Source organism: Aptenodytes patagonicus, chromosome 5, assembly GCF_965638725.1.
Source record: "Aptenodytes patagonicus chromosome 5, bAptPat1.pri.cur, whole genome shotgun sequence".
In the NCBI taxonomy this organism is placed as follows: Eukaryota; Metazoa; Chordata; class Aves; order Sphenisciformes; family Spheniscidae; genus Aptenodytes; species Aptenodytes patagonicus.
The window spans coordinates 28,230,626-28,243,203 of record NC_134953.1 but is presented as its reverse complement, the minus strand read 5'-3'; the positions used below and the strand labels follow the sequence as shown (position 1 = coordinate 28,243,203).

Below are 12,578 nucleotides of genomic sequence, written 5' to 3'. Positions count from 1 at the left end.
CTAAACAAAATAGGGAATCTATACAAAGTTTGTAGAACGAAACACTCTCAAATTAATGATAACACAGAACAGTTATCAGACCAGTGTGTGGTCGCTCACATAACATAGCTCTTTTGAGTACAAAAATGAAGGTGAATAAATTGCACGTTTTAACTTATATTCTCAAGAACAAAAGCTGACTTTACTGATTTTCAGGGAAAGGGTGTGAAAGAATAGACAAACCCCACCAAGCAGCAGGATGTTCCTGCTGCTGGTGCAGAGGCTGCTGCGATGCACCGGATAGCTTGGTCTCTGTGCGCATCCTGTTCCCAACTACTGGCCACAAATTAATGCTTCCCCCCATCAGAGTTTAAGAGGGTAAGTTATTGAAAATGCAAATGTATGACTAAGTAAAGCAGATATTGGTAACACGTGAATGACCAGGCTACAGGAAGAGAACAACGCATACAGACCTCTTCTGCATTTATAAAACAAGAAAACAAAAAGTATTTGAAGATAAACAAATTGTAAAGCACAGAGTCTTCAGAGAACTTTGGTCCAGCCTATTCCGTCCAGCTTCTTTCTTAGTATGAAACAGACCTCTTTGGCATCCAGTCCTGATGTAATTCAAGATTTTCTTGCCACTGAAAGCAGTCAATGGGTAATGTCCTTGGGCAATGTGCCTACAGCTTTCTTGTAGGAAGCTCCTATATAACTTCAGATATAAAACTTAAAATTTTAGCCAAACATGAACTTTTCCTACCACTTGTCTACAAGGCAGAGTAAGTAGTAAATGAATCGGATACAGAGTATCTTCTGTTACAGCTCAACTACTGAATGGCTAGATAGACGTCAAATGGTTGGAATGTTGTGCAGAAGGAAGAACACCAAGGATGCGTGCATCTTGGTCTAAGCTGTGTTACCCAGTCTCTATGCAACTTGTGAAAAGTAATTTGAATCCTCAGTGTCTTAGACTTATCTTTAAAACGGACATAACCTCTATTTTCTCGCAGGGGAATAGTCTCGGGCTTTAGCAACCCTTGCAGAACCTCACAGGGAGAAAATATGTTATAAAAACTCTCAGAAATGCCAGAAATTCTTCTATAACCCAAGTGCACTGGCTGCCCCTGCAAAAAAGTCTCACAATTATAGTAGCAGCAAGCAAAAGCAACAGACTTTCAAGCTGATGAGGCTAAAAAGCAATTTGGCATAAGCAGGGAGGGCAGGCATCCAGAGCAGAGCGACAGCTCCATCTAACACAACAGGAAACTGCGATTCCTTCTGTAAACACCAGCGGTGAGGTGGGAGGAAACCCAACTTCTGCATAAACAGCCAGGCTGGAGCCCCGGGCCGGAGGAACGCAGCCCTGCAAGGAGGAACACACTGTTCCCGGAGCAGCATCGCCATATTAATGCAATGCCGAGCCTGGGCTCATCAGAGGAGACGACAAATTAATCGCAACTCAGCAGGTCGCTGACAAAGATGCATGGCTCCAGGTGGCCATGCCAGCAACACTCCCTCTGCTTGCAATGCCCTGCATGGGTGCACCGGTCTGTCCAGGGGATGAGGAGGGAGGGCAGGGTGCAGGCAGATGCTCAGACACAAAAAAAAAAAAAAGGTGAAGAGCAATTCAGGACAAGGGCAGAGAGTGCTCAGCTTGAAAACATCATTAACGGTAGTCCTGTCTGAACTGGAAACATTAAGAAATGTAAGTCAGGTAGTTATGGAAAAGAGTCTGCCTGATTTCCTGCAGACAGATGAAAAGAATATTTCAGTCAACAGGTTAAAGCAGACGTATTCTCTTCTCTGTAGAAGGCTGAAAATATAACAGATGAGTCAGGAATAATTTCTCCTCTCCTTCTTCCAGCCCTGCTCAGTTTACGCCCCTTCCAACTCGGGTCATCACCCAGCTCCACTCATGGCAGGTGGAGCACCAGCAAAACATCCCCCAAACACCTATTAGGGAACAACAGTGTGGTAATTCCTATATCCTACGTGTAACCAACAGCTGTCCGATCTTCAAAATTCCTCTTAACATTACAAAAACATTAAGATCTCATTTTAAGTATGTGAGAAACTTTCACACTGAATCTTTAGAAGAAATCCCTGCTTTGGAGAGACTTGGTTTCAACTTCCAGGAACCCTGGTACGAAGACACCAGGGAATAAAAACAAGTTCTTGTTTTCATGCTTTTTAAACATTTTTTTCTCTAACGAGAAACCTAAAAAAAGCCTCCCAAGATGCTGCTTCGTTGCAGCTGGAGAAGGCATTGATTGCACCACTTTGCTGTGGCAGGACTTAGAGTGACACAGAGATGATACGCAGAAGGATCAAATCTATATAAAAACTTCAAAACAATAACAAAACATACACACCCCTCCTACTCTGGGGCTTCATAATTGTACAATACATCAACCCAGCATAACTATATCACAAAAGCCACAATATCTACATATTGAACAAATCCCTCAGCCTCTGGCAGTATTTTCTACGCGTCTTAAGAATCACACTAGGACCGTCCAGATTTGTTTTAATGTAGACATCAGAAATCAATGAGTGTTCGGGAAATGAAACTGGAGTAATGCAGATGGTATTTCTGCCATCCTATTTTAAGCACTACAGAAAGGAGGTGGCACTGCCACTGGTGAGACAGCCACCATCACACAGCACCCTGCTCCACTGTTTCTCCTTAAAGGTTAAAAGAAGAGCAGGTTTCTATTTCGCCCTCGAATACGCATATTTTTATGATATTTAGAGTTCTAATCATTACATTCACTGCTCCCCTATCAACATTAGCTATTTACATAATGGCTTTTTTATCTGCACATCTATTTTGCTTTATTTTTTGGATCATCTGAATATTTTTCATTATTTGATTTATAAGTGCTCTCTGCTTGCCCACTTTTACTGCCCGAATACAAAAGAAAACAAGGGTTAGCCAAGCTTTACCTTTATAGATAGAGGTCTACATACAGATCTCTGATACAGAATGGGCAGACATGCCAAACAGTGCATACGCTGTCCTGGAAAAAAGAATGAATCATCCCTTTACCACCACAAATGTTGAAGTATGAGATTCCTGGGGGGTTGTGTTTATTTTGCGGGTGGGATGGTGGGAGGGGAGAGAGTTGTTTGGGCTTCTCTTCCTTATTAGTGCTCGGTCCACCCACTTCTTTCCTTCTCCAAAATTACTTTCTGCAGATGCAGATTGACAGATCATCGATGCTGTTTGCAGAACGAAGCCAAAACTACAGTCTGCAAGTTTAAGAAATAGAGTAATGGAAAAGAAAAGTAATGGAAAATGGAGCAGCAATGCTGGCAAGGGGCAGAAAAATGAGCAAGGACTCATAAAACCTCAGTTTGCTCTCAGCTCTGCTACTGGCATACTGGCTGACCTTGAGCAAAGCTCTTTATCTTCCCCTGCCCTAGATTCACTATCTGTAAAATGGCGTAACGACATTGGCCTCTGGAAAAACGTTGTGAGCTTCTCCTAATGCTCTGCTATATAAACTATTTCAAATTTTAGACCATTGGATAATTTCTATGCACGGTTACTAGATTTAATATGCATTATTTTATCCGTCAGTTGTTTGGCAGGACAAATATGTGCTATCAGAAACATGAAGTGTTTTTTTAATTTGATGAGCTCCATCTCATCAATATTCTGGCAACAAGCCTGTAAAACTGGATATAGGAACTATTCACTGCGTATCCGTCACTCCCATCTCACCAAAAAGGCAGCTTTACCAGAGCAGGGAAATGGAAAGACTGAGAAACCCTGACAGAATTTGATGGGAAAAAATGACGGACACAAGAACAAGGTTGGTTAACTAGTAACACAGAAAATGTTAACGGGGTGCCTATAGCATAGCTATGCCGTGACACTCAGCACAGCCCCAGCACTGGTGCCATTAACACGGCGCTGCTCGCACCGACAGGACCAGCTACTGTCCCGGTGCCAACCTGCAGAGTTAGTGTGCAATACCTGCAGAGTTAGTGTGCAATAAAAGCAGAGGCTAATGGATCTACTCACACGTTACACACATGTATTTTTTTGCAGTGTGCGCGCATACGCATGCACACATTTTTGTCTCCAGAAACAAGCTCCTGGCAGAGCACTCGCAACAAATTGCACAATCCAGCTGGCTTCCAGCTTTGTGCTTCGTCTTATCAGTGCACAAGGGTATCTGATATTAACCCAAAAATTCAAGAGCTAGCTACTCTGTATGGCTGCCCAATTCATCTCCAGTCACTAAAATATGGTAGCCAATATCTTCTCAATTCACTAAATTTTAAAATAAAATAACTAGTCACCTGTGTCCTGTCTTACAAGTTTAAGAAATTATAAGTCTCCTGTTACCTACAGATATGAGGTCAACATCATCAGTTAGTGTAAGATCAATGCATTATTTTATAGCCCTTAGATATAGGGGAGTTGAGACTTATTTTTTAGTTATATTCTTCTCTTTGATGCAAGCGAACCAATTTGGGAATCACAATGACCCATATCCAGAAGGCAAAATAAAGTCTTTATTTTTTTCTACATCCTGAACACAGCCTCCAAAATAGTACTAGATATTCACTTGGGCCCAGTTACAAACACTGTGAGACTTACTGCCAAGTCCAGCCAGGGATCCTAGAGGCCCCAGCAGTTTATGGGAGTGAGGAATGACTTTTATTTACAACAAAAGTTCCACAGTACCCCAGTTTCTATTTCTAACGTTGCTTTCTTTCACTCCAAGCACACGTAAATTCACATTTGAAAAATATTTTCCAGCTTCTCCTATTTCTTGGACAGCAGAGTCTTTCCTTTAACTGCTGAGGATACGCTGCTCTCCATCACATCCAGACTCTACTTAATAAGACTCCTGCTGCTTACTCATGGCTTTAAGTATTCCTGTTCAGTCCACAGGTACCTTTAAATTTCAAAGCCCAGAAGATGAAAGGATTGAATCTTTCCTTGTTCCAAATCTGTATTTACCGACTTGATTGTCTGAAGTCTAGAGACTACAGAATTACTGCCGGCTCCCCAGGAAGGAAATCTAGATGTGGAGAGGGGAAAAGGTGAGCTTCTTCAGACAAACCACTTCTTACAGTTCCCTCCTCTCAGAGCTGAATACTTGGCTTTGGAAAAGCTTTTTAATCCCACACTTGGGAATTGGTTCTCTTCTGGAAATATGTTGCTATTTATTTCCATTGCCTTCAGCTGCCTCTTCCCTCCCTCCCCTTCTCCTGCTGCTGCAAAAGAGACTGAGGAAAGTCAGAAGATAATGACTTTCAGACCACCCAAACACAGCAACTGAGGGAGATGAAGGTGGCTAAAAAAAAATTAACGGCACTGGAGCGCTTATTTGTGCATCCAGTTCCTTAACACCTGGTCCTGCCAGGTCATTTTTAAAAGACTCGACACGTGCCAAGTAACCTGCGAAGGTCTCCCAACATTTCTTCAGCGCACTAACCATCATATGCCTGTTGTTATCTTTCGGGAAACAGCTGAAAGCCTAGTTCATAACAACAATATCAACTTTCCTCTTGATAAATATCTGGCTTAGTTCCCGACCTTCCCAGATTTCTCAGCTGAGTTTCTCTTCCTGCCCTTATTATTCATTCCTGCAAGGCTTAGCACTGCCAGCCGTTAGCCCTATCCGTACTATAGGCAAAGGAATTCAGGCAGGTCCATCTACTGCTCTTTCCCATCCTCTGCTGCATGGATCTCATTCTTACGCTGTTTTTGAAGGATTCAATTAATGACAGATGGTTTATTGACTGCAGAGGTCCTTTTCTTCTGCCAGATAATTACACAGAGTCACTTGGATGCAATTTCTCCTGGTGCATTTTAAAATACAAAGTCAGCCACTTTGCAAGAAACTGAGTTTGAGTGATGGATTTTTTTCTTCCCCCCCCCATCTCTGGAACTATGAAATGATAATGTGATGAAGAGAATAGCAAAGCCTGTATCTGTTAGTGATACACACCTTTCTCGAACTGAGAGTTACCCCTAAACTCACCTCCACCTTCCCCCAAAGCAAGCAGTAATGACCTGCTTTAATCTAAACCAGAAGAGCTCACATCAAACTCATCATATGACATCACGGTGCAAGCACGCCTGTGACAGAGAAGTGTGAACTGCCTGTGACAGATGCTACAGTGTGCTGAGGACTGCTGAGGTTACTGGGATACCACATTAGACATAATAAGCCTAATAAAAATATGAAAACACAAAAATCCAGTTCAAAGAGGGGCAGAAAAAAGTTAGGAACTGAGAGCAACCACAAGGAACTTTCTTCTTACTTGGTTAAAGGTGAAAGGACAAATCCAGGTTAGTTTGTATTTTACAGTGTTAGGAGCACAACATGGAGAGAAGGGCACACTGTTCTGAACCGCCTGCCAGCATTTGCTGGGAGAAGTGAGGAGGGGAAGGAAGACTGGTTTAAGTTGTGTGTTGAACATCCCAAGCCTTCTTCCCTTGGTCAGCCGGAGGGATTTAAGAGCACCAAAAACATATTTGCAGAAGAAAAAGAAAACAACCTCCCTGCACGATGAACCTCATAACAGAATATTGAGGTCTTGTTGCACTAACCTCACTCCTGGGCACGGGACGGTGTTTACATGGTCATGGTTTCTGCTCAGAGGATGTTCACCTTTTTGTGCCTTTCTATTTTCATCGGTACTGCCCCACACCACCATGCTGCCCCACACGCGCTGAGCATCTACCAGCCCGTGCTTTGCAGGCCTGAACGCTGTCTACCAACATCACTCATGTCCTTCATGGAAAGTGAAGATTTCTTTTGTGAAAGCTGCAGCTCGGCAGCCCTGCCCAGGCTGGTGCAGAAATGGACTTGCTGGTGCTGCAAGCACTCATCTGCCAGCGGTTTTGATATGAAAAGCAGGGCTACATCATCTGCCTGAGGCAGAGAGAAGATCTGCCCAGGATGCCCTGGGGAGGCTGCCCACCACTGGCAGGACGGGTACCGCTGGTTACACTGCCCATGGCCACACCGCCGGAAGGGAGAGCTGGAAAGAGCGCACTGCCCCAGGCAGGGACACAGCACTAATGAAAGGCGTCGATCGGCCACTGCACAGCGTGTCACCCTGCTCACCGCCTGCCCCGCCTGACTTTAACAGAGGTGAGCCCAGGCAGGGCGCGCTTCAGCCCTGCTCCCATCCCATGCACTCACTGTACTAGTTTAACCAATGCATTTCCTGACTGAAAGCCACAGCCAGGCTTCCCACTCTCCCCTCGCTGCTCCTGGGGTTTCTCCAGGTAGAGCCCATTTTGCCCTTTCTGCATGTCATAGAATCATAGAATCATTAAGGTTGGAAAAGACCTCTAAGATCATCGAGTCCAACCGTCAACCCAACACCACCAGGCCCACTAAACCATGTCCCTAAGCGCCTCATCTACACGTCTTTTAAATACTTCCAGGGATGGTGACTCAACCACTTCCCTGGGCAGCCTGTTCCAATGTTTCACCACTCTTTCAGTACAGAAATTTTTCCTCATGTCCAATCTAAACCTCCCCTGGCGCAACTTGAGGCCATTTCCTCTCGTCCTGTCACTAGTTACTTGGGAGAAGAGACCGACACCCACCTCGCTACAACCTCCTTTCAGGTAGTTGTAGAGAGCGACAAGGTCTCCCCTGAGCCTCCTTTTCTCCAGGCTAAACAACCCCAGTTCCCTCAGCCGCTCCTCATAAGACTTGTTCTCCAGACCCTTCACCAGCTTTGTGAAGCTCGCAGAGCGAGCTGCGGGCTGATCCTGCACCCCAGAGCACATCACCATGGTGCAAGAGACCTGTTCAGCGCCTCGGTGCCACACAGCTGCACCCTGCCACCATCCGTCCTCTCAGCAGTGTTTAGGGCCAAGGCTAGAGCAAGCTCCGAGGCTTGTGAAATTTTTATTGAGTCTTTTTTTAAGTCTCATGATTCCCATTTTGAATAGGAAAACATCCCCCTTACACACACAGACCCAGAGCAACCTTCCCCCGCCTCTCCCGCATCCTCTCATAAACACACCTGGTATTTGAACAGATGCACTGAGAATCACTGAAGGACAAAAGCAGCACCGGGAGTGGACTGTAGTAGATGAAAATTGGAAAAGACAGAAAGTTTTACTTTATTTTATGCAGTATACACAATATTGTACTTGACCAGCTACTAAAGTGATGTGAAACTTAAAAACAACAAAAAAAAAGTGCTTTCCAAACACTTTCTCTCCATCCCCATTCCCTCATTTCCCTGGGCCACTGCACTGTATTCACCAAATTATTTATACTATGAAAGAATAAAAATATTTTACCAAAGATAACTCCATCTCTAGGTACCAAAAGCACTCATGAAAATGAACTAAAAATAAAATTAAAACTTAACTCTAAGGAGTCACATATTAGGCAACGGCTTTTCAAAACAGCGATTCGATCTGCCTCCAGGGAACAGCAATTTACAGCCTACTCTCCACTTCTTTTTATTTTAGGCTCTTTACAGATGAAAAAAGCTTTGCTTGCAGCAATGTTTGCTCTGGTCTAGTGATAAACATGTGCTACTGGTCAGCTTCTCTAGCATCTTCCTTTTGTCCCTAGCGATACAGAAAATAAGCATCGCTCTAACCAGAGGCAACAGGGCAAAATGATTGTCTGGACGTACACATGATGTATCTACTACACTGGAGTTTTCCTACACAAGGTCTATAGGCAGCCTATGCATTTTCTGTACAACCTACCGGAGGCACACATTACTCTCCAGCCCAAATTCTGCAAAGGTTCAGCAGAAAAGACTGAGAAAACAATATTGGTTTCATGAATTGAGAATAAAAATCACAAGGCATTATATTATACTGGAGATCAGGAAACTGTCGCGTGAAAGCTTTAATTGTCTCCAATGTGAGTAAATGCCAGCAGTGTTCCACAGAGCACAACGCAGCTTTGAAACAGGGGAAAACCAGTGGTACAAAAAATTGATTGTATTGATACCAAAGTTGTAAGTTTGACCTGTAATGCAGGATCAGTGTTTTGCCCAACCTGAACATATAGTCGCTATACATCAGAATATTCTTCCGCTGGAGGTATGATGGCTAAATCTAGAAAAAGATTTGTTTTTAGAGAAAGAAGCGCAGAAATGGTACAACCTATACTAAAAGAATCGATCCTCAGTGAAACAGCACTGACTTACTAAAAGGTGACTCCCACTTCAGAAATAAAGGCTTAATTCATGCTAATTTTTACATATTACCCCCTAAACGTGCTGAATGGCTTGGAAGGCATATGCAGCCTGAGCGTACAAGGTTTAAGCCAGCCTGTATTAGGGGTTGCATCTCGTAAAGACCATCCCTTGTTTATCCCCAGCACGGTTTTGCCTCGCTGTGTCACATCCTGCACCTATCATTCCTACGAGACTGAACATTTCACCGGGCTGTTCAGTCCAGCAATTCCATCTGGTTTCATAACCCAGCAATGTGTCTTTATATGGCTTACAAATAATTAGCACCCGTCCTGCAGCTCCGAGTGCTCAAGTGACATCCGATTCAACTAAAATAAACAATAATAATGCTGTAGGAAAAATACTAGTTATATTGTTACTTCTCGACGGCCACTCCCATCCTCCAAAAAAAAACCCCCAAAACCCTGAAGTATGCTTAACACGCTGTTTAGTTACAAGCATCACCCTCTCCTGCAAACCTATTATTAATAATCAGAGCGCATCCGCTAAAACGGGCAAAGGCAGCCAGCTGCCTGCTCTGCCGACGCGGACACGCCGCATCCATTCGCTGCGATCAGATTTGAACAGCTTCTACATTCTTGGCTTTTTTTCCCCAAGGCATCTCTTTGTGACAAAGCGCCTGGGTGGGAGGGCACTCAAGGATTTCTCCACACTTCGTTGAAGCCGCACAGTCGGACTCGGGTCCTCGTCCGTACCGGCTTCTGGAGTTTTGCAACCAGTTTCCCCCAGTTTCGCGCCCGGCATCACTTCTCTCGGGGGAGGGAGGAGACGTTTAGTTTTAAAGTTGGATATAGGGTTCTTTTGCCCCGACACTTGGCAAACGAACACAAACACTGCATTCTTGCTCTAGTTTCTCACTGAACTTGAATACCAAACCTGAGCCAAGGCCAGCCCTTTCCTTTGGTCCTCTCCTCGTGACGCCAGCCACCAAGCGGGATGGGATGCCTTTCTGCTGCGGAGCTGTTTGCACGGGAGCGGCGCGATCCCTCCTCGCTGGAAGGGGGGATCTTCAGCAGCAGCAGAGCCCGAAGGATGAGAGTTCTCATCCAGGCGGAGGGGGCAGAGGACGATCGGGCCAAACCTCAGTGCCTGCGAGGTCCCGGCTCCGCAGCACCCACGGGGATGCGCCCAGCCCGGCTTCACCCCCCCGCTCCCCGCGGGGGCTGCCCTTACCCTGCCCGCAGGCTCCGCGCTGGATGGCGATGATGGGCGGCTGGCGGAGGCGCTCGGCGCGGCGGCTGGCGGCCCGCAGCTGGCAGGGGCTGGCGTAGGTGACGGCGTCGCTGCCGCAGACGGGCTCGCTGCTGGAGCACAGGCAGCGCCCGGCGGCCGCCCGCTTGCGCACGGTGGCTGAGGCGGGCACGCCGCCGCCGGGCGGCACGACGCACTGGAGCCCCTCACCGCAGGGCGGCCCGCCGCCGCCGGGCCCGCCGCAGGGCTCGCCCTCCTCCGCCCCGCAGACGCGGCAGCAGCCGCAGGCGTCCAGCACGGCCCCGCCGGGGCAGGAGGCGGGCAGCGGCGGGCAGCGCGACCGCTCGCAGCGCTCCGGGCAGGCGGGCGGCGGCGCGGCGCTGGCGGCGGCGGGCAGCAGCGCCGCCAGCAGCAGGCTCCAGCCCCACAGCGGCATCGCGGCGGCGGGCGGAGAGGCGAGGGGAGGCGCGGGGCGGTGAGCGCGGCGAGGCGGGCGGGCGGTTTTAAGCGGCGGCGCGGGGGGCGGCGCGGCCGGGGAGGGCGGCGGGGCGGGGCGGCAGCGGCGGGCACGGCCCCCCCCGCCTCCCCCGGGCAGTAACACACACACACACGCACACACGCAACCCCCCCGCCTCCCCCGGGGCCGTAACAACGCCCCCTCCCCGCCTCCCCCGGGGCCGTAACATCCCCCCTTCCCCGCCGTCTATGTCTTTTCGGGGCAAACTTAAATGGTCCGTAACCGCGGGGAGCTGTTAAACTTGGCGTTGAAAGGCGCGGCCGCGGTGCAGCACCAAAAACCCGACAGACGGATTAAGAACGGCGGAAAGGCTGATAACGGGCTCCTGCCAACAAGGGGGGTGGAGCTGAACGCTCTTCCCCACTTAAGGAATTACGGGAAAGGCAATCTAAAGTCAGCGTCGATAACATTTCTGTCTGATAAGAAGATGGGTGGAAGAGCAGATGCGGAGGGCAGGGCCGCCAGGCGGTCCCGTGGTAGAGAGAGTAAAGCGATACATGCAAATGTATGCAAATGTCAGGCATCCCCGCCGGGAATGGCAGGTACTCCCGCATGCGGCGACCCGAGGAATTCCCGGCTCGGAAAGGACTTGGGAGGCGATGGCCGGCGCTGAACCGCGCCTCTGGTACCCAAAGGCACCGGGAATCGGAGGAAGGCTGCTCCCGGGTGGCTTCTGCTCGCCCTCTCACGTCACCTGAGGTTCTCAGAGCCTCAGGGTAAGGTGGATACTGGCAATTAGCAGAAGGTTAATCAACCGAAAGAAGGGAAAAAAAAAAAAACCAAAACAACCAAATCCCTAGCCTTCCATCATCCCACAAGCGGGCTGATCCGATTTATCTGGCAGCTGTGCAACCGCCAAAACCCATGGACAGAGGCCTCTTCGCCATATGCTCTTTCAGCACATACAAGGTGGTTTGAAAGGCAGTTTGATTACACACAAGTACCTTCCGAGGGAAAAGACATCGTTTCCAAAGCAAGTAGGGAAAGATGTAACAAGAACTAATAGCTGGAAATTGAGCACAGCCAATTTTTTAATTATGAGCCGATTAAACTTTTGAACAGACTACCAATCTGTAATTATTTAAGTGCATCTTTATCAGGCACCCGATAACCAAGGACCTAATGAACTTTACAAACCGTTAGGCAAGATGAAATGCTGTTAACTGTTGGATGAGCTGCGACTAAGAAATTGAGGATGCCAGCAACTACATTAATACAGAAGAATAAAAAGTCTTTTCTCCTACAAAAAGTGGAATAATCTTTGACAACGAGCCACCTGAGCAGGTGGAAGCAGCATCCCAGGATTGTCAGAATTCAAACCTAATTGTTCCAGGGAACTTATAAAATCTTATCAAACTGTGACCACAAAACAACAAACGTGCAAAACTTGCAAAACTGCTTGGTTACCACCTGAAGGTGGGAAACCACGTAGACTCCAACGTTCCCAATAAAAGCTCCAGTATGAACCCCTTACATCTGCTGTTTTCCAATAACTTCTATGCTGTGCAAGAAAAGAGGTTTCAGGAGAATTGCTTGATTTCAGAAGTGACCAAAGTAGTAAAGTAGTAATCTGGAACAATTCACAGCAAAACTTCTTTAGTATTAAAATCATTACAGTGTTAAAAAGTCTAAGAAAAAGTTTAAAAACGTTTATAAGTTTAAATATTTTTAAATG

General features: G+C 47.0%; 1 protein-coding gene across 1 annotated transcript in view; it reads right to left on the bottom strand.

The window, feature by feature from the left end:
* The window catches only part of HTRA1 (HtrA serine peptidase 1), a 35,011-nt gene extending 24,184 nt beyond the window's left edge, over positions 1 to 10,827 (bottom strand). The window contains exon 1 of the mRNA XM_076339182.1: positions 10,369 to 10,827. Coding sequence (XP_076195297.1) covers positions 10,369 to 10,822 — 454 coding nt within the window. The 5' untranslated portion in view covers positions 10,823 to 10,827. The remainder of the gene's footprint in view (positions 1 to 10,368) is intronic.
* Between the last annotated feature and the right edge of the window lie 1,751 nt (positions 10,828 to 12,578).